Consider the following 21949-nt stretch of genomic DNA (forward strand, 5'->3'; position numbering starts at 1 on the left):
CCACTCCCTCAACCGGGCAGATGCAACGAACGTCTGACGGTAGTGCCATGGTATGTTTTGGTCCCGACGAGCCACCCCAAATCCGGGTAAGGGATGCCGTGACGGGGAAATTGCAACTCTATCGCGGACATACCACAAAGTTTGTCTTCGCTCATGGGAACCCCTTCCAGCGATGCTGCAGTCTTTCACGGAGAAGAAAGAAAGATCTCTGTGTGGAAGCCAAGCACTGGCGAGTCACTGGAGATTCCAATCAACAAGTTGGAACTGACTTGCTGGGCGTTTGACGCCGGCGTGACGATGATGGCGGCCGGTTGTGCAGACATGACTCTGAAAGTGCTTGACTTGAGATCACAAAAGTGGTAGACTTTAGGTGATCTTTCAAGCAAGGCTCTCGAAGTCTATGTTTCTGCAAATGGGGAGAAGATCCTGTCAAGTATGGAAGGGACTTGGTTGCAAATATGGCATCCCTCGCAAAGCTGCAGACAGGTAATCAAGACGGGAATCTTGCCCTTCCGACTTGAGAATCTCTTTTCGTCCGATGGTACATTAGTTGCATCTGTCCACCCGCTGCGCCGGGACGTTATCGAAATCTGGTCCACTGACGATGGAGCCGTTCTTCACAATCTGGATGCAAACTCGGGCAAGGTCTACAGCGTCGCCTGGTCATCCAACGGTACAACGCTTGCCTGTTTCACCTACGATTTCAAGACACGTCTTTGGGACGCTGCAACTGGTACTTGTTTTGCCACGATTGCGGAGTTTGATTCCATGTCAGGCCTAAGGTTTAGCGCCGATAATGCACTAATTGCGTGCAAATTGCAGACTGGCATATTTAAAGTATTTGGTTCCGGCAACGGAGAGGGTGTTTTGCCCAACCCATATGCCAAATCAGCGATACTGCTAGACATGCAGTTTTCCGAGAACAACGAGCTTTTGGCAGTCGTTAAGGATGATACGGCTGACAGACTGGAGGTATGGAATATCAGCACAGGACAGAGACTCGGTAACTGCCATTGCGCGGATCCAGCCGGCCTCGTCGATAATAGGTCTCTTGACGCTAGGATTTCGCCCCAGAACTCTACGGTCATCACATCACGCTACCAGGTGTGGAATTATCGGAACCACGAAATAACCCACGGGCCACGGCCAAGCGATGACAGGCGAGTGTGGCTGACGGGCCAGGGTGAGAACCTGACCGGTATAGCCCACCGCAAAACATCGAAACTGGCGATTCTGGAGCTTGCAGAGGGCGCCTCTCGAGTCTTGCACCGGCACCAAATCGAGGACCCTATTGTGGTCTGTTCACGAACCGGGCTGATTGCCTACACCCAGCCGCGGGTTATTGATATCCTAGTCCATGTATATGATACTCAACGCAGCCGCCACTTCTCGCTTAGATACTGCGGCGTATCTTTGGTACGCTTTGCGTCGGATGGCATCACCTTTGTGATTTTTCAGCCGCGCGGAAACGTCTATTCTTACAACATCCATGGTCAAATGGAATCGGGGGCAGTAAATGACCCCAGAGGCGCCGATGAGGACCCTAAAGAGTTGTACCCTTCCCATACGGCAAAGATAGTAGCCATCGTCTACGAGAGCCACCATGTCCGTATCTGGAATATGGGTAAGGAGAATTGCATAACCACCTTGACAGGCCACGACGACTGGGTCAGGCGGCCTTCCTTCCTGGAAGACCACAACCTCGTCGCCGCCATATCAGCAGACAACACCGTCCGAGTATGGAAAACCGACAGCTCGGACCTTGTTGCATGCTTTCCTTTCGAGAAAACCTTGTACAGAGTCTCCATCGCAGACAACGGTCTATCTGTCATCGTCAACGACGGCTGGTCAGACGTCACGCTATTATTTGCAGACGGTGTCCCATTCAATTCGACATTCTATTGGATCAGTGTGGACGAGAGTTGGATCATGTGGAAGCAATACAAGATTGTGTATTTCCCGCCTGAGTATCGAAGCGCCTACAAAAAGCGCTCTTGCATTATCTACGAGAATACAGTGACTTTGACGTCCGACACTGGTCATGTGCTCTTCCTTCAGCTTGATCCCAATTTGGACCCGCTGGAGTGGACGTTTGAGGATCCGCTGATGAGGAATCCGGGGTTGTGGACAAGGGAGGACCGTTTAGCTGATGTTCTTGATTTTTAGGCTTTGGGCAAGGGTCGGATGTGATGTGCACCGCTGGGAGTGGCAGTCGGAAACAAGACTCGTCTCGCTCTCCTCCTTTCGCTGTCCTCGCCAAACGGTTCCATTACAGGCTTAATACAGCACCCAGTAGACCAAGGATCTGGCGAACCTTTTTTACTCTGAGATAAAAGCTCGTCGCCTTCCGTCGAAAAGGACCCCCGTCGGGGCTTGCACGGCTGCTCGGTACCTACCTACAGTATCTGGCGCCCCAAATCCACCAATCCCCTTGGCTTCACGGTAATCGGAACAGCATTTCGGATATTATTGTCGCCCCGCAAGCATGATCAAAACTGGATACTACTCATCAAGAGCGGTGGCATTGCTTCCAGTAGAGGGGTTTATGGTTATAAGATGAGAAACTGGTGGCCCAGTACGAGGGCATCGTCCCTACGTTTCAAGTCAAAAGCAGCATTGACCAAGTTTCTGTACTTTGCTTTTTGTGAAGACGGTTTGTGGATTTACCACCGGGCCCAGATCTTTGTATACCTGCTGCAGATCTGGATTGACCCCAAAGGATGATGTCAGGTGACTTTCCTGGCCCTATGTCGATGACCTCGGTGCATATACCGAGCTTTGATCATGCTATATCTGCTTGAATTGGCTATCGTACTCGCTAAGATGATATCTATACACTAATCAATAAGTCTACACTAAGCGTAAAAACGCCAACTGCTATACCAAACACAAACAACGCTGTCTACACAGCACCCCTCTTATTTACAGCAAACCCTGCAGGGAACTGGCCCAATGCAGAGAGGAGAAGTATCCTCCCGCCTGCCTTCATAGCGTCTATACCTCCATCAACGTATCCGAGTCCTTTCTCCGCTTAATCCGACGACTATGCTCATCATCATCACCAAAGTCCACCGGCCCCCTCTTCCTACTAATCCCGGGCCTCCCCAGTCTCCCTCGAAACCCAAAAACCGTCATGCCCCTCGGAATGACCTCTCCGATCTCGCTCTCCATATAAACGATCCTCACACCCTCCTCCTTCATCATCAAATCCCCCGCCGCTGCGAACGGCGTCTCCGAGCCCCCACAAAACATCTTTCCCTGCCCGTGCTCTATGAACATAATCCCCTTCTTAGCAGCAACAGCGCGCATCTTACCCAACGGAACAATCTCGCGCGTTCCATCGTTACTAGCATCGATCATTGCATGCGGGTCATATACAACGGGGTGATCAAAGACAATAGCCAACAACCCATTCTTCGCCCCGCACTTCGCGACATTCCCAAGTTCAACATCGAGATTCTCCAAATAGCCATCAAGCCACTCCATATCCTCGACATATAGTCCCAACGATTCAAGGCTTGGCGGAAGGTGCGCGTACAGTTTATACCCGGGCCCGTGGAAACATCTATGCCCGGCTAACAGGAGCGGCGTGAGATTCAGCTGCCGGAGGTTCGTGAATTCAGAGAGTGGCGGGCAGAACGAGCGCCCTGAATCATCAGGAAAGGGGTTATCCTCGCGTAATAGCGTGAAATTCCGCTGGTGGATGTCGAGATACTCTAAACTGTCTTTGAATGGACGGAGTGCGGTCCAGAGTCGTTCGTGTAGAGCCGGTCCATGAATGGCCACCTGGTCGTGAGGGAGTACTATAGAGAGCTATTTTAGGTGGCTCATTGTACCCAGCAGGGAGCCGAAATCTGACAGTGGGGTTGTGATGGCTATACTCAAGTTCTGGACTGTACTGTGGTCTCGCTGGCTAATATCGACTTTCCCGTTCCAGCCGAAGACGAGGTGTGCGCGGTGTGCGTGTAGGCTTCCCAGCTGGGGGAGGAGGAGGCAATATGGCCGTTCGAGCGAGACGGCCGTGTAAGCGGTCCCTGTCCCACTGCCTGGCGGCAGACTCGGCGCAAGAGAGAGCTCAATTAGATTCTGGAAGGCGAGCGCTTCAGGGCGTCCGATGGCGTTCCGGCCATATGTCGCCCAGCACAGCACATCTTCGAGGAATTGATCTGGTTCGTGCGCGTGCATCGCTACTCTCTGCACATCTGGGCAGAACGCCATGATGAGTGCTAGGAGGGGCCGGGTGTACCCCTCGCGGTATGTATACTCCATCCTGTGGATATCTGTATCAGGTATCTGTGAGTGGGAGTTACCATTAGCGAACCTGTAGTTGTCGCTCAGGATGCGGACTGCTTCTCTTTCGAGTGTTTGGGTTCCGTGTAGGTCGTTTGTGTCCAGGGTGATTTCCGACCGTCAGGGTCGAGTCCGGCTTGGTCTGTCCCAGCCTGCTTTTTTGAAGGCGACTGTGAGCCAATCTTTGTGCTGGCTATATGTCTGGCTAAGCTGGGCGTAGAACTCTGCTGGCGTGATATGGAAGTACGGTCTATTGAAGTCCTTGTTGAATAGTGTAAGCTGTTTGACAAGCCTTGCCAAATCAGGCCGCTCAAGCAGCGTGCGGAGGAAGAGGTACAGCTTTTCTACTCAAGAGGATGGTTGGTGCTCTTAAAGTGCGCATAAACTAAGGGTGTGGATGTGGCCTGCCAGCGTTTGCTGACGGCGCAGAGGGACGCAGGCAGATTGTCGAAGAGGTACGGGTATACTTCGATTGTGGGGTCTGTGCCAGTGAGGTGCCGGAAGATGAGGAACCACATATCCCAGGGGAGACAGTCGATGGGGGCCCATTCTTCTTCTTTGGTAAAGCTTGTGTTTAGGGCTGGTATGGCCATGGTGGAAAATGGTATAATAGGTGCTGCTTAGGGGTTTGATTGTCGACATGGTAGCCATGATGGTGGTTTGGACTGTGTAGGATATTTATTCTCTTGATAGATGTGCTATATTCTCTATGTAAAGCCGCAAAAATAGAACCCTTTTCTATCCCGAAGGTCGAAACTGTTTTTGGGACATGTCCTTAAGATGATTTGTTTCGAGAGATTGATGTCAACTACATTTTCATTGAGGGCTATACAGCGTCGAAACCCTAGATGAGACAGTCCATGCACGGTGAGTACTTGGGTGATTTCAATGCCAAAGGGCACAATAAATGGGCTTTATCAATATTCATAGTTGTCAAATACCATTCTCTAGTTGAAGCGTACGGCCCGCGTCCCGGTTGCTAGGTACAGGCAATAGAGAGGTCATACATATGTAAATGCTTGGGTTGTGACTGTAAAGTTAGTAATCAGAGGGGAATACCGAGAGTAACATAGATAATCTTTCTGTTACCTAAAGAAAAGGACGCACACTGCATAGAGTAGCCTCCTAAATAGTTAAGTGAGAGTACTGCTCTGGGCATTGTAAGGAGATGCCTTGTCTACGGCAGAGCTCAAAGAAAGCTGCCACTCGGATCAAACACTGCCTTTGTGTAGATAGTTTTAGCGTATTATTAGCATTTAACAGTAACTGTAAGACTGAAAGAAAGTAGGTACTTTTCTCATACTACTCCCGCTGTACTTCAAACTTAGCCACTATATAAAAAAATGAGATTCCGAGAATCTTGCACTTCCCTGATGCCACTGGCGACTATGAGCCTAGATAACCAAGGCCGCACGATAATATCAACTCTTACTCTGCGCCTGGTTAGACAATAGTCGGGACGGCATTATCCATGCCGCGGTGCATTGGTCATTTCCAAGTAAGCCCTAATTAAGCTTCACGGTGCCATCCGAGTTCGAGTTCATCCGGTCGATCAAAATCTAGATCCGAAGCTCTGCGTATGTCAAATGATAAGCTTACCTCCTCTTTCAGAGTATGATCCATTATCTAACAGATCCGCACGTGGTAGAAGTCTTTGTCCAGCGGCTCAAAATAGCAAATGGTCACAGACCCGCCGGTTCCTTGGAATAATCAAGACAAAGAACACCCGCCGGACTTGAGCTGTCTCCGAACCCGACGTGGTACAGAACTCTCATGGTTGCAGCATGTTTCTGCTGACATGAGAAAGAGTTCTCTTGATATTGTTTTCAGAATCGTTGTTAGCCTTAGTATTGTTGTTTGGGAAATATATTTCGGCCTATAAGAGCTTTGATAGGAGACCGCAGCATTTCGATTAAACCATTCAATCGAAACCAACCAAAACACCTTTACAATTAGAATCAAAAATACGCTACAATCCAAAACAATGCCATTCGAGGATTCGACCACTATCTGTAGCATAGTGCGCCCGTCTCCTATTCCTCCTATGCGCCGCCCGCACTTGCACCCGCAGCGCTGCTACATTCATTTCGAGATGCTCAAGATATCTGGAGACCCTATCACAACGTTGTGATACATGCAACATCAAGCATAAAAGCGACAAATATGTTCTGAATGAATTGCCAGTCCTTACGTCGCATTCATATCTATTCGCGCAACCCATTAGCGAATGGCACAGCAGCATGCGAATTTACAAACAAGAAGCCTTAGCGATCAACCTCTCGTCAAAGCTTGGAGCTACCGACATTGGCATAATATGAAATCTTATTTATTCGATCTGAAGGCACTTTATCTCTTCTAAGCATTGGCTAAACATCGCCTGCTGTCAAACCACCACGGGTGGCCGTGCAACCAGCCTTAAAGTGGCGCATGAGGGGGCGTGGCTGGAGTTAGGGCTTGGGCTGACAGGCAGGCCTGAATGCATGCAGAAGGGTCGCCTTTACTTGCAGTGTCATTGGCTTGCTCGGTCTATATGTGTATATCCTATGCTTTTGAGGCATCCCATGGCATTCTCAGTCTGTTCGCTTTACATTTCAAAAGAAATGGCTTCAGTAAGCATTAACATTAGTTGCAATTAAAGCCCCCTTACAAACCTAGCCTAGACTACTCCGTACTTTAGATCACTTCGTAAATCTCCACTTCGCATTTAACATGCGAAGGAAACGATTGAAAAAGCAAAGAAAACAGAGAACCCCGGGTTCCCGACCCCAGCACGACCCATCAAATAGGCTTCGCGTCGCGCTGCATAAGGCCGCAGCACAGACACCCTACCCTGTCAGTCCACCGCCATGTGTCTCGCCCCGGACGCAATGCCTTGGACAGAGAGTCGGACAGGTGCGTAAGAGGACGCAGGCCAAGACGCCATGGGCGCTGACTGCGTATTTGTCTTGAGAGTCCGTGAACTCTATCCGTCAGTATCTGCCATTTGTCTGACTCTGACATGGCTATTTAGGTTTACGGAAGTCGGATACGGATAGGGGTGAGGGAGATAAAGTGGTGACATTAACACCCCAGCAGGATCCCTAGTTATCTTCAACAACAGCTATAGATTAATTCCCCTGCACATCATACGACAAAACAATAACAATAACATTATCCCACTCCCTAGGCACTCTCTTCGTCAGCCTTTCTTCATCTCCCTTTCAAGGCCTGTTGCGAACTTGCGGTGGCTCAGCCTCAGCCGCACCGACCCCAAAGGCTGGGCATTTCGCAGAAAGGAAGAAAAAGTAAGCGCTAGGCGATCCCGTCTGGCTCCATTGGGGCCATTTCATTTCTTTTCTGAGACCGTCGACGCACGATCCAATCATAGCGTGTTGCCAGTTCCATAGTCGCAACGGAAAAGTCCCACTCGGGCCAGGCCAAGCTCACAGCCTTGTCGACTGCCTTCTCCAGCGGCCGTTGCAGTCTAGTCCGTAGTCCTCAGGCCTTGCGGGCGGTCCTTAGCCCGCTAGCTTATTATTTATGAGTAGTCGCGGGCCTCGCGGCCAACGGTCTCGCTCAGCTGCCCAGGTGTCCCTTTGCTGACCTTTTGAAACGAGAAACCCCCAGGGTCTGTGGCAGACCCGCTACTTTCAAACTTCTCTCAAACTACTACGTACATACTTGTCGGTCGCTTCTGCTTCTGCATATACTTCCTCTATACATACTTCGCACATACATACAAACATACAACATCCTTAATCGCCTACCCCAGGGCAACTCTATACACACCATATACCCCTCAACATGAGTTCAGATAGCGACTGCGCCTCCGGCTCCGCAAACTGCCACTTCACCTGCCCCTCGGGAGGAACATGGTACGTGTGCCCAGAAGCGCCCTTCTTCGTGGGCTGCTGCAGCTCCGACCCGTGCACAAACGACAACACCACACACCCATGCCCAGACACCTACGCGGCGTCCTTCGACGGCGCGCTGTTCGACTCCATCCGCCCAAACACCTGCATCGACGAGAGCAACGACAACTGGTTCACGTGCAACTTCACGGAGCCGCGCTTCATGGGCTGCTGCTCCATCAACCCCTGCGCGAACGGGACCTGTCCGCATGAGAATGTCCTGCCTGCGGCGTGGAGTGGGTCGAGGGGGGATCAGTATGCGCTTTTTCTTGATGAGGATGATACGGAAGAGGATGGTGGGGGTGACAGTGGGTTATCTGGGGGTGCAATCGCGGGGATTGTGGTGGGTGCTGTTGCAGCGATCGTCATATTGCTGGGGGCGTGGTGGTTCTGGCGAAGACGGAAGCGTGGAGTCGATGGGAAGGGCGGGTATACGGCTGGTCATGGGCGCGGGCCGAGTATGGGCGAGGGCTCGGAGAATATGTATGGCTCGAATGCCGGGGCCGGGAGTGAGTATGGGTATCAGAATCCGGCGTCGCCGTATCAGGGTATGTCGCCCCTTTACCTTTTCGCAGTTTCTTTTTCTGGGTGGGATGCTAATTGCTTTGTGTTGTGTAGACTCGCACTTCTCCAGCCCGGGGCAGACGGTCATCAGCAGCGGCACCAAGTACCCCTCCGGTTTCAGTCCGAGTCTCTCGCCGGGATTGGGCTCTGAGGGTGGACGGCCGATCTCCGAGATCAGCGGGAGTGACGAGCACTTCCGGCAACATCAGCGCGGGTCGGCGAATCATGGACTGGGTGTGTTTGGGGCGAAGCCAGATCCGATTCCGGAGCTGGATAGCACGGCCAAGCCGCCGGAGGTGCATGAGTTGGATGGGCTGAGTCGGTCATAGAAGCAGGCAAGGCTGTTGGAAAATTGTAATTCTATTTGCTCTTCATTGGATATAGATATCATGTATGCTTGTAATAAGTAATCGCAGCAAAAGTGTTCTAGCATGTCTGGTCTATACATTAATGATGGGAGGGCTTACATGCCCCGGTTGAACTCAACCTTGCCGTCCTTTCCACCGCGGTTCCAGAATTCTTCCTCCAGCGATGATGCGCTGATGGCTTGTCGTTGAGGGAACGCACCGAGGGCCAAGGGAAGGGCAAACAGCGACGTAGCGAGAACCAGTCCCAGGTTAGCCGGCATAACCATCCGCGGGCTAAGCAGCTTCCTCTTCTCCAGCTGCACAAGGATGAGCGGAGGAACGACCATGATGGGCGTCGCGTTGAGGACACGGCTGATGGCAGTCTCGCCGACGGCAATCTTCGCCGCAACCTTGCTCCGTCCCAGACTCTGGACGGGCTCGCCCTCCTTCTCGGGAACGGGGTAGACGTCGATACCCTGGCGGATCTCCTCGCTGCGCATGAGGAAGACGTTGAGCGCGCTGGCGCTGGAAACGGCGGCGAAGGGGACGAGTCGGCCGAGGATGAGGCGGGTGTTGGGGGAGACGTTCTTGAGACGGGGGACGAGGGCGTTCAGGCCGAGAGCGACGGAGCAGGAGGCGGAGACGGCCATGAGGTAGGATTTGGCCATCTGCGAGACGGAGAGGGGGGTGGACTTGTTGGAGTTGGCGTTGTTGATGGCCACGTTGAGCGACTGATTGGCGATTTGCCAGAGGAGGGTTCCGGTTGTCTATCTTGTCAGATACATCGCTTCTGCATGGTTGTAGATTCATACCTGGAGACCGGGTGTGAGCATTCCTGCCGTGACGACCAGGTTGGAGAGGACGTAACATGACATGCGGAAGGGGAGGAAGACGGGCTCGCCGGTGTCTATCAGGGTACAGTTAGCATTTGGTAGCGATGGGCTTGGGGAAGGGAGCGTACCAGGATGCAGTGTCGAATCGACCACCTTCTTTGCCTTCCACAACTCCGCGTCCATCGCCGGAATTTTGTTCTGCTTGTATTCGGAGATAAGGCGCTTCGCCTGCTCCAGACCCGCTGAAGAGACGAGTAGCATCCTAGACGATCAGCTAAATTCAACACCGCCGACAAAAGAACATACCTTGGATCGGAGAGGTCGGCGGCATGGCGCACGCGACCCCAGTAAGTGCTCAGATCATACTGTGAGGGAGGGAGGTCCCGGTCGCCCGGGAGCGAGGTGGACATTTGCGGCCAGGTAAAGAATGACGAGGCGCAATGAGCGAGCGACGACGACGACAAGCACAAAGACGGTGAGGATGGCAAGATGGAAGAAAGAATACGGAGGTGAGAAAATGATTCACCGTTGTCGGAGGCGGTGAGCCCGATAAGCGGGGTGGACCAATTGGAGAACGCCAATTGCGGACTGGGTCAGGGACTACTTGCCCCTCGTGCTCTGCCCACGGATCAACTGTGGTGGCGGACCGAGAAGATCCGAACTACGCCCATGCTCCTACCAGACTCATGCAGAACGCTCCTAAGAAGACCAGTACGCAGGCAATTACTCTGCTGCGCCCGCGTAATACTCGCCAGCTCTCGTCACTAAGAAAGTCTTCCGACAGCAGTTCAATCAGAGAGGCGAAAATGAGCAGTCCCGCTGAGATGGCATTCATTGTGCCCACCAGGAGGAGTCCGACTTCTGAGTCGGGACTGTACAGAGAATGCGTCGCGATACCGATGGCTTGGCCGATGGGCGTACTATGATGGATTAGTGATGAGAAAGTAAGATGAGGTTGGGGACGTACGTGCACCCATAAGCCAGCGACATGAGCCACGGCTGAGCCGCCTTAGCAGGCCATTCTAAGCTCGCAATGCGAGAGCCAAGCGCAAGTCCTTCAAAGGTTTCTATCCTCATTAGTAGCTTTACACGAGATAGTGTGGAAGACATACGATGGAAGACAATGGCGATCAGAAGTACCACAAACTCGTTTCCCACCGAGACACTCAGGGACATGCCGATGAAGACGCTGTGGAACAAGATACCAACTTCCAGCATAAATACCTGCATAACATCCTTGTTGTACTTCTGCTTCTCCGACAGCTGGAACTCGTCCACACTTCCTTGGCGGTCAGTGAACCGCTTGACTTCGCTGACTTCGTTGACCCGTGGAAGAGGGCTAGCTTCCGGGGCTGACGAAATGCGGTATACCCTGTCGGATTCTTCGCCAATGCGGTGGATTGCACGGCTGAAGCTGGAAGCTCGGCCGACTAGCGGTCCCTTTGGGCGGATTTGAGGGCTGTGATGGCAATCGCAGGTCTCTTCTCGGGTGATGCCTCCGGATATATATACAGACTGAGGTTGCTGTGTGTTCGAGACGGATGCCGACTCTTGGTCGGTTTGTTTTGTAACTTTCCTGGTGGCTTGTCGGACCGGGCTAAAGACCATCTCGATCAAGGTAACTAGGAAGATTCCGCATAAGGATATGGCTCCCGGCATGGCAGGGTAGTCGGTAGTCCAGAAACTAGACAGGCATGGGTCGCCTAGCAGAGTAAACGCGGTTGGGAGCAGGTGGACAAAGGCCGTCGCAATGAGAACTCCAGTTCCAAAATGGCGCACAAAAAAGAGAAATGCCGGCGGAATACGCAGACGGGAGAAGCGCATAACCAAAATAGGCAAAGCACAGGCGAGAGTCGATACACCGAGAATAATGAAGAGAGCTCCCACATGCAGCGAGGTGTTGTACTGACTGCCATCGACACCGCCCGAGGCACAAGTCTGCCGCTTGGAGTATCTCCGCAATGGAACATGGCTTTCATTCAGCTCAAGAACTCCGACTGAAGCCATATCTGCTTGCTGAAAAGGAACAACAGTGCTAGTCAACCGGTCAACGAAACCACTAGCAGAGAGAAGAAGGGCTGTGGCCAGAACAGAAGTCAGCCATAAGCACCAGCCCTTCAGTTTATCAAAAAAAGATGACGATCGAGACTGTTCAGCTCGACCGTTTGGGCGTCCTGTCGGGTGTTAGTGCATCGCGTCCACTGTAACCCACAGGGTCCCTTGGACCTACCTGACTGGGTCAGCGACGCCCACCGGTGCATATGCTGCGACACTTCAGATTCAGACTTGGATGTTGGCGGTACGCCTGCGTCGTGCAGGCAGTGCTGCATGGCCGGAGCCCCCGCGCCGGCATCCTTGAACTGGCGGGCATTGGAGATGCCGTTGAGATCTTGACGGGTGGTGAGGTCAGGTGCCAGAAACGGGGGGTTCTGGTTCCAGTCGTCGTGGGGGAGGGTGTCGTCGGTGCGGGAGGGGCAGTTCATGGTCGGATGTATGTTGTAGAACAATGGTCTTTACTCTTACAGGCCTGTAAGAAGTAAGAGGGAGACTGCACATGACGTGTGGCCTCTCACAGAAAGTTCCGCCCGCATTCCATGGCGCCAAGAACCCACGAGCTTTCCTCGGGCCGGCCACGCCCGACTCCCCAGACCGCTGCCCTCCTTGCTGCCGAGAACGGTCTACAGGTTGTCCTCCGTAGTTGTACAAATACGCCGGAGTCGGATTACATTGTATGCACTGCCATTGGCTGCATATCCGCTAGAATTGACCATTTGAATGCGAAAAGTGGAAGAGGGTATATTGCTGTGACGGAGTGCACTCCGCGACCTCACATAAAGTCGTCAAGGAAATCCGGATCCCGGTCCTGGTTATTGCTGGCCTCCATGTTCTCCTCCGAGAACATATCGTCGTACGCATGATCCTTCTGCCACTTGAGCTGCTCGCGCTCCCTCTTCTCCTGCTTCTCCCTATTCTTCTTCTCCTCGCGCGACTTCCTTTCCTCCCTCTGCTGCACGCGCTTATACTCCTCCTTCTCCGCCCGCAGGTCGGGGAACTTCTCGATCTTGGTCTTGTTCAGCCGGTTGACAATCGGGTTCTCCCGCTGCGCGACGAAAACCTTCTTGACGAGCTTGTGGTTGTGGAACGAGACCTGCCCCGCCGCCATCGAGCCATCCTTCATCAGATTCGACCAGGGGGTATAGATGACCGTGATATTATCCTTCTTGTTTCCTGTCCGCCTATTAGGTGCTGTCCAAGCCGGGTCGGGGAGCGGGTGGCAGCTGACCCTCGATTGAGTTGGCCTTGGTGAGCTGCGCGCAGTCTACCAGGAGTTCCTCGGGGATTTTATCCCATGATTCGCCGTCGCGAAGTCGGACGTAGACGTGGGCGCTCGAGAGGTTATCGACGTGGAACTGAAACGTTAGGCGCGGCCTCGTATCGACGTGGGGGTTTCACAACGAACCCTGCCAGTTGAACCTCTTCGGTTAGCGTCAGCCCAGATAGCGAGAAGGTAAGTTTGTAGAGACCGTACCAGACATCCTTTTCCAGCCCGTATTTGATCAGATCCTCGTCTGGTCGCGGTTAGTATTGTTTCGTCGTTGTGTGGGGGGCAGTCGCACTCTCGAACTTGTCCTTGCCCATGTAAATGTAGGCAGACGGCTGCACCACATTGGATGTAAAGTAGTAGACCATGGCGATTGGTTTCTGCGTTTCCTCTCTGGCAAATTATCTTCTTGTCGAACGCGGGGAAGAAAGATTGATGCCGCTCGGAGCGGAGAAACCTTTCGGCTGCGGCGGGCCGTTGTCTTTCCTATTTCGGATTTCTCCTGGACTTTCACAACACATATCTACCTCACGCTAGATATTGATTCGCGCGGCAATCTACAGATAATCATAAACTACTTGCACCTGGTAGGCTTCAGTCAATATGACATTCCCTGACCCCAATCGCGTCGCCAGCATCATGCTGTCTTGGCACTCGCTCGAGCTGGTCTCTTGTACAACACTACAGAGACTTTGGGCGGGTTACGGATACATCTGCGCCATCACGGCCCGAGCCACCAATGATGAAGCAGCGAAGCATCTCGACCGACTCTGCGGAGTAGAGTCGGGAACCGCCGGATCTACATATCGTCTTATTCTGAAGCTCATTTCTCCGCCGCAAAAAAGCTCTGAGAATGCGGATGAGGGCCACTTGCGAAAGATGCTGAGCTACAAAGTAGAGCAGTATTTTTATACGCGTACCGTGCCGCTTCTAGGTGATGATATCGCCGTCGCCAAGTGCCTTGCCTCGACGCGGGACATGAGCGGTCAAGACAACGAGGACGAGCTGAGAGGTCTGATAGCCACGATCATGGTCGATCTCCGTCCCAAGTACCCAGTTGCCGGCGAAAAAAGGGGTGTTCTGAGCAGCGTACAGGTCTACGGAGCGTTGGACTGGCTGGCTCGCTTTCACAGCCGCTCATGGGCGCACCTGTCAGATGAGTTGATTGAGTATGTCCTTCCGCCACTGGAAGAAAACAAGAGAAGACAGGGCGGAGGCAAAGATGTGGGGAATGCGCTTTGGCTCAACGGAGGATATACGTACCTCGCGACGCGGCGGAATGAGTACGCTTCGCTCGTCGACGACTCTTACTCGGAGTGGTCAGAGGCTTTGTGCAGCCCGTTTGAAGGCCTTCAAATGTCCGTTGCTGAGGCTGTTGCGCTTGCATTAACCCCTTCTGGAAGGCTGATGGAATCATTGATTCATGGCGACGTCAAGTCAGAAAACCTCTTTACGACAAGCGATGGAAAACAAGTGGCGTTCTTCGACTTCCAGTACGTCGGTCTAGGGCTCGGGGTTTGCGATCTGGCGAAACTATTTACCTGCTCGATACCGTTGGATATGCTGGTTGATGACGAGTATTTGCCTGATCAGTTGCCAATGAGCACCGGTGAGAAGCGACTGCTAGAGCGGTACCGCTCATTTCTAGTACGGGATAAAGAGTCGGACTTTTACGAATGCGAAACGTTCAAGCGACACTGGGAAACAGCCCTGGTCGATTGGTGTCGATTTCAGGCTTCTTGGGGCTTCTGGGGGAATACCGAGTGGCTTGAGGCTCGCGTACGATCGATCTTGAGCGACAACGGTTGGAGAGACTGGCTGCGTCGGAGTATTGACAGCACGGCATGAGTGATCGTCCACAATTGGTTTATCCTGACGTCTATCCTCGGCGATGGAATCCTTCAGATCTCCAATCTTCCCCGCAGATAAGCACGGCCACGGCCCTAATCTCGGGCATGTTGCGGAGTCTCAACTAATAAGATCCCTTATCTGCATTTCTCCAACATTCCATCCTTGGAGTAGAGCCTTTTTGTCTATTCTGCCTGTCCTGTTGTAACATCCACGAGCTCTATAGCAGTCATGCCGAGGGCAGTAAGGAGCCGAAACGGTGCGTTAGTTCTACCATCACTGTCCACAATCTAACACCGTGCCAGGATGCGTGACATGTAAAGAACGACGCTTGAAATGCGACGAGGCCAAGCCGTTCTGTCAACGGTGCCAAAATTCTCGTGTCCCTTGTGAGGGATATAAGAAGAAAGATTTCAAGTGGCGAGTGGTTGACAGAGGATCTATTGCATCTTTAGCAACAAAATCTCGACAAGCGCCGCGAGGCGCGTCCGTGGTCAGACTCGAAGATCTAAACGAGGAGAATTCGCCTGAGTCGACATCACCTCTGCGTTCAGCCTTCGAGACTGCCGCTCATGCGTTTGAAGATTTAGGAAATCAAGAATTTGATTCCTCGCCGACGGCTGCAACACCGGCATTCGGCGATCCACAGCAATCACAGAACGACCTTTCCGTACCAATACCCACACCGTCTACCACACAGGACAATCAGCCAATAGGGACTTCACAAGCCGAGCCGACGTATCCTACTGAGGCAGATCTCTTCACTTTAGATAGCCCGTCTCGATTTCTGCATGAATTGTTCAACTCTAGTCCGCTCGATGATCTCGCTCTACCGCTATTCGCACAACCATCCACCGACCCCAACTCACCGGAGATGCTGATGCAGCGGTTCTCCGTAGACACATGCGGCATACTCTCTGTTAAAGACGGGCCGACCGAAAACCCCTGGCGAACGCTGATCTGGCCGCTTTCCTCGTCATCGCCTGCCGTATATCATGCCGTCTCATCCATGGCCGCGGCCCATGCCTCGTACGATGAACCAGGCCTCCAGCTTTGTAGCATGCAGAACCGCAACCGAAGCATCCAGGAACTCATTGTTGATATCAAAGGTTCCCGTTTTGTGCCAGTGCTAGCCACCTCTCTCGTCCTTGCCTTTGCAGAGGGCTGGGAAGAGCCGGTCAGCAGTAAATTCACCCGCCATCTGCGCGGGGCGAGGGGTGTTCTGAAAAGCTGGATTTTAGATCCAAGTAATCGACTGCTTCTACGAGGGAGCACGGAACAGGCTCGTCTTCTGCGGTACCTGTGCAATGCGTTCATCTATCTCGATGTTATATCCGGGTTGACAGACTTGGAGGACAAAATGGACGACGACGATATGTACGAAGAGCTTGTGTCCGCGACGAACGTTCCAATCATGGACTTACTAGAGGTCGACCCACTCCTCGGATGCCATGCCTCACTCTTTCCTCTCCTAGCGGGGGTTGCTCATATCGCGCAGCAGGTCTACAAAGGGCAGCCTGTCACCCTTCAGCTAATTAGTCAGGCCGGCGAGCTCCAGGATAAACTGCAGAGATGGACGCCTCCGAATGCGGCAGTCTATGGGACCATTCAGGACCCAAGCAGCCAAGTTCGCCATGCAATTCACATAGCAGATGCTTTGCGCTACGCAATCCTCTTGTATCTCCATCAGGCTGTCCCCGAAGCACCCTCCGAGTCTGCCGCGTCACTTTCTCGAAAGATCCTTGTCCAGTTAGCGATGGTTCCGCCAACTAGCCGCACGACGAACCTTCAGATTTTCGCACTGCTTATAGCCAGTTGTGAAGTCATTGGAGATGGGGACCGGACATGGATCAAGCAGCGCTGGCTGGCGATGATTACGCGGTTGCGGGTCAGAAATGTGGATTGCTGCTGGGAGATTGTACAAGAGGTATGGGCAAGAAGGGATGCAGATGCGGAAAGGGGACGAGCAACGGTACGTTCCTCATTTAGGGTGGTGTTCTTCGCTCATGACTTCAAGGCCAGGATACCTGACCTTCTTGGGACAGAGGGCGATGCGGCCGGCCAGATCTGCGGACAGGCGGATACGTGCTCCTATGCGCCTGAATATAAGCACAAGATTGGTTGCAAGCTGCATTGGCTGAGCGTCATGTTCGACCGGGGTTGGGAAGGTACGTCTAACAGTGCATTTACGGTACACTCGCTGACGATAATAGTGTTCGTTGGGTAGCCATGACAGCCTAGGCTCAGTGTCTCTGTCCGTATATACGATAACATATATCTGACAATAGCAACTCATATAACAATCATTTGGTTGAATATATTCAAGGTTGATATGACTCAATTTCATTTCTGGAAGTAACCCAAGCTTCAGGTGCGGCCCCGTGATAGTCCTTGATGTTCCATTCCAGAAACCAAAGGAAAATACTTTGGGACCATCTCTCCAAGGCCATTGTCTGAATCATTCAAGGAGGTCTTTAGAAGGTGGTTTTAGACACATGAGATGGTACTGGATCTCGACGAGGAGTGACACTGGACTGGACTTGCTGACAAAGCTCTCAAACAACACACTACGATTGTACAAAGTTATTTTGGTGGCTTTTCCCCTACCGCGCCTCATGATGCTTTCAGAGTAACGTCGCAACAACCAGTCATGATTCTTTTCCAAACGGGGCACGTCAATATGTACATAATAACCCAAGTAAAAGGCAAACGGTATCGAACGACATAACGCAAGATACATCAACCTGGCAGAGCGCTTTCTACAACTTACTCCTTTCAGCACTTCCGCCTCCAGTCCCTTGCAACCTCCCAAACCGCTTCTCCTCCGCAATCAAAGACCTCGGATACCTCTCCTCCAACTCCTCGCCCCCAATTAGGCGTGCCAACATCTCCGCTGACAAAAACGCCCTCACCATCCCGATCCCCTGGAACCCCGCAGCAACCCACTGCCTCTGGTACCCCGGAAACGGCACCCGTCCAACAAACTGGTTCCCGTCATGCGTGAATGCAACGGGCCCGCTCCATGCGTGCGTAACCTCCCCCTTTTCGAAGCCCGCGTCTTTGAAGTCAAATACCTGCGGCGTGACACCCTTCAAATGTGCATGAGGCAGGAAATCAACCTCGCTGTCATTCGCTGTTGCGCGACGCCCCGTATTTGACCGCCCGAGGATGAAACTGTTGTCTGGGCGGTGGATGAGGTAGTCGTAGTCGTGCTCACCGTAGCGGAGCCACCAGCTGAAGCTCGTTTCAATCTTCTCCTTTGATGTATCGTTGGCATTGTTGGCTGCTTGTGCCCGTCGCCGCTGCACATTGGCCCGCACCGGCGAGATATACGGCCTCAATTCTGGGATCAGATGCCCGACCCACGCATTCGTTGCATGGACGACGATCTTCGCTTTGATATCGCCGCGGCTCGTATGGACCGTCGTGTACTCATCGCTCTTATTATTCGTGATAGCTTTGACAGTCGTGTTTGTCTGGATCGAGAACCGCCCTTTATGCTGCTTAACAAGACGCTCCAGGATCCCGGTTACCATTTTATACGGCCACATTGAGGCTGCTTTCATCCCAATCGCGCCGACGATGTTCGGGCCTCCGACTTGTCGTTTCGCCAGCTCAGCCTTATCTGTGTAGATGGTATATCGTGCACCCAATGTTGGCGAAACATTTCGCATCTCTTTAACCGCTGAAACAGCGTGCGCGAAAACTTTAGCGTCGTGGTAAACATCCAACCCCTCGATTTCCTGCAGATCACATTCAAGTCCCAACTCCTTGATAACTTTCACCATCTCGCCAAGATGCCGATGCTCAAACTCCATGATCTTAACCGCTTCCTCAACGCCATAGCTTTCTTTCCGCTCGTGCCAGAAGCCCGGACTCTGCGCTTTGATATGTCCGCCGTTTCGACCGGTTGCGCCGGAGCAGAGCGTTCGTGCTTCGAGGAGGATTATCTTTGCGTCGGCGTGTCTGGGGTTATTCAGGAGGGTTCTCGAGAGGCTTGCGGCTGTCATGCCGGAGCCTATTATGATTATGTCTGCGGTGGAGAGCCATGGGGATTGCAGGGTTGAGATCTTGGAGGGGGAGGATAGCCAGAATGGCGAAGTGGGGTTTGACACTGGCACGCCCGGGTCGATGATGCCTTTTTCATAGATTCCTGAGGGGGAGGTGGACATCTTGACGGATTCTTAGGCAGGGTATGGACGAACAGCTTGAGGTAGATGGTGCCTGCAGTGCTCATGTTCGAGGATAGTTACGGCTATATGTTCCGTTTTTCTATACACTTTCTCATTTACTAGAATACATAGTGTGTATACCTCTTTCCCCGCAAATAGTCACTCAGATGGTACCTTAGCCTGATAGGTACCCTTTACCTGTTCAGGCGAAGGTACACGATTGGCCCGTGCTGCGTAGCCCTAAGTGGCTGGGGAGACCGAGCGCAAGTTGGAGAAATGGACTTGGATTGTCCCCGCACCATTTGTCACGCGTACCCTACCTAAGTAGGTAATACAATCTATACTATGTACAGAAGAGGTAGCTGCTTAATATCGTGCTTATGATTCGAAGTTCGTTCTCCGTATGGAACTCCTATAGCTAATACTTGGCTAGGTGAAGCAGCTCTCCCCACCTTGAATTGAATTATGGAACGCGAGTGTGCCTTAAATACTGATAAAATCATATTTCAGTGCTTGTCGAGCCTAACTGTGACGGATGAAGAGGGATTAGCATGGCCTGGCTGATTGCTGTTCGGAGGTTCAAGAGCCGTGGGGATACTATGGCCAGCATTGCCCGGTGGTTATCCCCCATTTGCCTCTTGTAGCTATGACAGCAGACATGCTTATCGCTCCAGGTCTCCAACTACCCGAATATCGATAATACTGGCTCTACTCCCCGGAAAGTGAGGGTGGAGACCAATTTTGCCTGTCAGCCAATCGAAACACTTTACCTTATTAGGAAGTTACGAGGCTATCCCGAGGTCTTTCCATCTACATCAGACCATGAGGCATATAGAAAAAGGAGAACATATACAAACTCCAGAGCTCTCACTACCGTCATCACCATCACAAGCCTCACTCCGTACTATCACTATTCCCTATTGAAATCCCACAATACCAACCACCAAAATGCCCCGCAGCACCGAAGGCTTCCAATGGACGCCCACATCTACAACAGTCGGGCTGGAAACCGCCTCCGTGGTCCCCAGCACACCTGAGCCCGCAATACGGCCTTTTTACGACGCAATCGTCATTGGAACAGGGTACGCAGGCCTCATCGCAGCGCGGGACATCTCAATCGCGCACGGACCGAACGTCCTCCTCCTCGACGCGCGCGATCGCATCGGCGGCCGGACATGGACGGCCGCTGCGCTGGGCGAGAATTTTGAGATGGGCGGGACGTGGATTCATTGGTACACACTACCCCCTCCTTCCACTAAAATCACAAGTGATAGAGACGGAGTAGATGTTAATGTCTGCGCAGGAACCAACCGCACGTCTTTGCGCAACTTCAGCGATACAATCTCCACAAAACAATCAAGACATCCAACGGGACTCTCGCGCCCGAGAAGGCCTTCTGGAAATTCGCTACCGGTGTTGTGAAGGAATTAAACGTGCAAGACCTCAACGCATCCCTCGAAAGAATCGGAAACGCCTTCTTTAGCCCAGACGGGTATACCAGCCGCGACCTGATGCCGTACCCGCACGACCCATTCCGGGATCCGGCGCTCTGGACGAGATATGACGATCTGAGCATCAAGGACCGGCTGGACCAGATTTCCGCCGTTGGGACAGAAGAGGATAAAGCATACTTCGAGACCATGATGAACACGATTGGCAGCGCGCCGGGGACGGATATCTCCTTTACTGAGCCGCTGCGGTGGTATGCGCTCGGCGGACATACGGTGGCTGGCATGTTCGAGATCATCGAGACGTTTAAGCTGGGTGGGGGTGGGCAGACGGCGTTGGCGAGGGGGATACTGGGTGAGTATCGGGGTCATCTCAGACTTAATACTGTGGTGGAAAGGGTTGAGCAGGGTAAAAAGGGCGTTGAAGTCACAGCAAAAGATGGAAAGGTGTTCAAGGCGAAATGGGTTGTGTGCACGATTCCGCTGAATGTCCTGTCTGATATCGCGTTCTCTCCGCCCTTCAGTCCACTGCGTCAAGAGGCGATTGTCCGCGGGCACATGAACAGGGGCGCGAAGTTCCACTTTAAGCTTGATGCCCCGCTGAAACCATGGCTGGCTATTGCGGATGCATACGGGTCCTCGCCGTTCGTCCTCTCGTTCTCGGACCATAATGGCACTGGCGAGAATAGTGGGAGCGGAAACTACGCCATCGGATTTGGGTATAACGGGCATCTTGGGACCCGCGAGGATGCCGAGCACGTTGTCTCTGCGTTTAAGAACATGCGTCCTGCCACTGGCAATGGTCCAGGTGCAGATGTCGATGTTGCGGCGTACTTGACACACGACTGGGTGAATGACCCCTTCTCCAAGGGTGCGTGGAGTACATGGGGCCCTGGCGATATGACCAAGTATCTTGCCGAGCTGCAGAAGGATCATGGACGAGTGCTGATGGCGAGTGCAGATTGGGCGGAGGGGTGGAGGGGGTTCATTGATGGGGCGATTGAGAGGGGGGTTGTTGCTGCGAAGGAGGTTGTTGCGAGGCTTGCTGGGGAGGGTGAAGGCGCGAAGCTTTGAATTGGGCTCTTTCCCGGTATTAAATGTAAGGTTCTTGGAGATTCAGATTCTTACGGGTGGACCGAGGGGAATTAATATTGATTGTTCATAGATATTCTCCATATAGGGTTTGCTAGAGAAGACACGAAACATTAGGTAGACAGACTCCGTGACTCGATATC

The 21949-nt window shown here is 52.6% G+C and overlaps 10 protein-coding genes across 10 annotated transcripts; 5 read left to right on the forward strand and 5 right to left on the reverse strand.

Moving 5' to 3' along the window:
* Nucleotides 1-435: 435 nt before the first annotated feature.
* On the forward strand, nucleotides 436-2166 carry BDW74DRAFT_172289 (WD40 repeat domain-containing protein; the record flags this gene model as incomplete). The annotated part of the gene is made up of 1 exon (XM_073727483.1): nucleotides 436-2166. One exon carries the CDS (start codon nucleotides 436-438, stop codon nucleotides 2164-2166), a length of 1731 nt encoding a protein of 576 aa, XP_073589552.1.
* Nucleotides 2167-2994: 828 nt separating this feature from the next.
* Nucleotides 2995-4883, reverse strand: BDW74DRAFT_172290 (uncharacterized protein; the record flags this gene model as incomplete). The annotated part of the gene is made up of 3 exons (XM_073727484.1): nucleotides 2995-3803; nucleotides 3882-4293; nucleotides 4713-4883. 3 exons carry the CDS (start codon nucleotides 4881-4883, stop codon nucleotides 2995-2997), a joined length of 1392 nt encoding a protein of 463 aa, XP_073589553.1.
* A 2973-nt stretch (nucleotides 4884-7856) lies between these two features.
* BDW74DRAFT_141971 (EGFR-like transmembrane domain-containing protein) lies at nucleotides 7857-9093 on the forward strand. The gene is made up of 2 exons (XM_073722643.1): nucleotides 7857-8728; nucleotides 8799-9093. The coding sequence occupies exons 1-2, from the start codon at nucleotides 8074-8076 to the stop codon at nucleotides 9071-9073; spliced, it is 930 nt and encodes a 309-aa protein (XP_073589554.1). The 5' UTR covers nucleotides 7857-8073; the 3' UTR covers nucleotides 9074-9093.
* On the reverse strand, nucleotides 9052-10410 carry BDW74DRAFT_3125 (sideroflexin family transporter). Its single transcript, XM_073732494.1, has 4 exons — nucleotides 10231-10410; nucleotides 10053-10186; nucleotides 9904-9998; nucleotides 9052-9858 (listed from the first exon to the last, which is right to left on the reverse strand). Exons 1-4 carry the CDS (start codon nucleotides 10332-10334, stop codon nucleotides 9208-9210), a joined length of 984 nt encoding a protein of 327 aa, XP_073589555.1. The 5' UTR covers nucleotides 10335-10410; the 3' UTR covers nucleotides 9052-9207.
* Nucleotides 10406-12402, reverse strand: zrfD (putative plasma membrane zinc ion transporter). Its single transcript, XM_073722644.1, has 4 exons — nucleotides 12155-12402; nucleotides 11037-12098; nucleotides 10892-10991; nucleotides 10406-10844 (listed from the first exon to the last, which is right to left on the reverse strand). The coding sequence occupies exons 1-4, from the start codon at nucleotides 12252-12254 to the stop codon at nucleotides 10586-10588; spliced, it is 1521 nt and encodes a 506-aa protein (XP_073589556.1). The 5' UTR covers nucleotides 12255-12402; the 3' UTR covers nucleotides 10406-10585.
* Nucleotides 12403-12715: 313 nt separating this feature from the next.
* On the reverse strand, nucleotides 12716-13639 carry BDW74DRAFT_141976 (putative DUF814 domain protein). The gene is made up of 4 exons (XM_073722645.1): nucleotides 13542-13639; nucleotides 13454-13493; nucleotides 13208-13335; nucleotides 12716-13152 (listed from the first exon to the last, which is right to left on the reverse strand). The coding sequence occupies exons 1-4, from the start codon at nucleotides 13612-13614 to the stop codon at nucleotides 12752-12754; spliced, it is 642 nt and encodes a 213-aa protein (XP_073589557.1). The 5' UTR covers nucleotides 13615-13639; the 3' UTR covers nucleotides 12716-12751.
* A 210-nt stretch (nucleotides 13640-13849) lies between these two features.
* Nucleotides 13850-15094, forward strand: BDW74DRAFT_172295 (uncharacterized protein; the record flags this gene model as incomplete). The annotated part of the gene is made up of 1 exon (XM_073727485.1): nucleotides 13850-15094. One exon carries the CDS (start codon nucleotides 13850-13852, stop codon nucleotides 15092-15094), a length of 1245 nt encoding a protein of 414 aa, XP_073589558.1.
* Nucleotides 15095-15325: 231 nt separating this feature from the next.
* BDW74DRAFT_172296 (Zn(II)2Cys6 transcription factor) lies at nucleotides 15326-17321 on the forward strand (the record flags this gene model as incomplete). The annotated part of the gene is made up of 4 exons (XM_073727486.1): nucleotides 15326-15353; nucleotides 15400-17066; nucleotides 17112-17262; nucleotides 17308-17321. The coding sequence occupies 4 exons, from the start codon at nucleotides 15326-15328 to the stop codon at nucleotides 17319-17321; spliced, it is 1860 nt and encodes a 619-aa protein (XP_073589559.1).
* Nucleotides 17322-17853: 532 nt separating this feature from the next.
* BDW74DRAFT_172297 (NAD(P)/FAD-dependent oxidoreductase) lies at nucleotides 17854-19266 on the reverse strand (the record flags this gene model as incomplete). The annotated part of the gene is made up of 1 exon (XM_073727487.1): nucleotides 17854-19266. One exon carries the CDS (start codon nucleotides 19264-19266, stop codon nucleotides 17854-17856), a length of 1413 nt encoding a protein of 470 aa, XP_073589560.1.
* A 948-nt stretch (nucleotides 19267-20214) lies between these two features.
* Nucleotides 20215-21788, forward strand: BDW74DRAFT_172298 (flavin monoamine oxidase family protein; the record flags this gene model as incomplete). Its single annotated transcript, XM_073727488.1, has 2 exons — nucleotides 20215-20498; nucleotides 20570-21788. The coding sequence occupies 2 exons, from the start codon at nucleotides 20215-20217 to the stop codon at nucleotides 21786-21788; spliced, it is 1503 nt and encodes a 500-aa protein (XP_073589561.1).
* Between the last annotated feature and the right edge of the window lie 161 nt (nucleotides 21789-21949).

This window comes from Aspergillus multicolor (assembly GCF_047715735.1).
Source record: "Aspergillus multicolor strain CBS 133.54 unplaced genomic scaffold BDW74scaffold_1, whole genome shotgun sequence".
In the NCBI taxonomy this organism is placed as follows: domain Eukaryota; kingdom Fungi; phylum Ascomycota; class Eurotiomycetes; order Eurotiales; family Aspergillaceae; genus Aspergillus; species Aspergillus multicolor.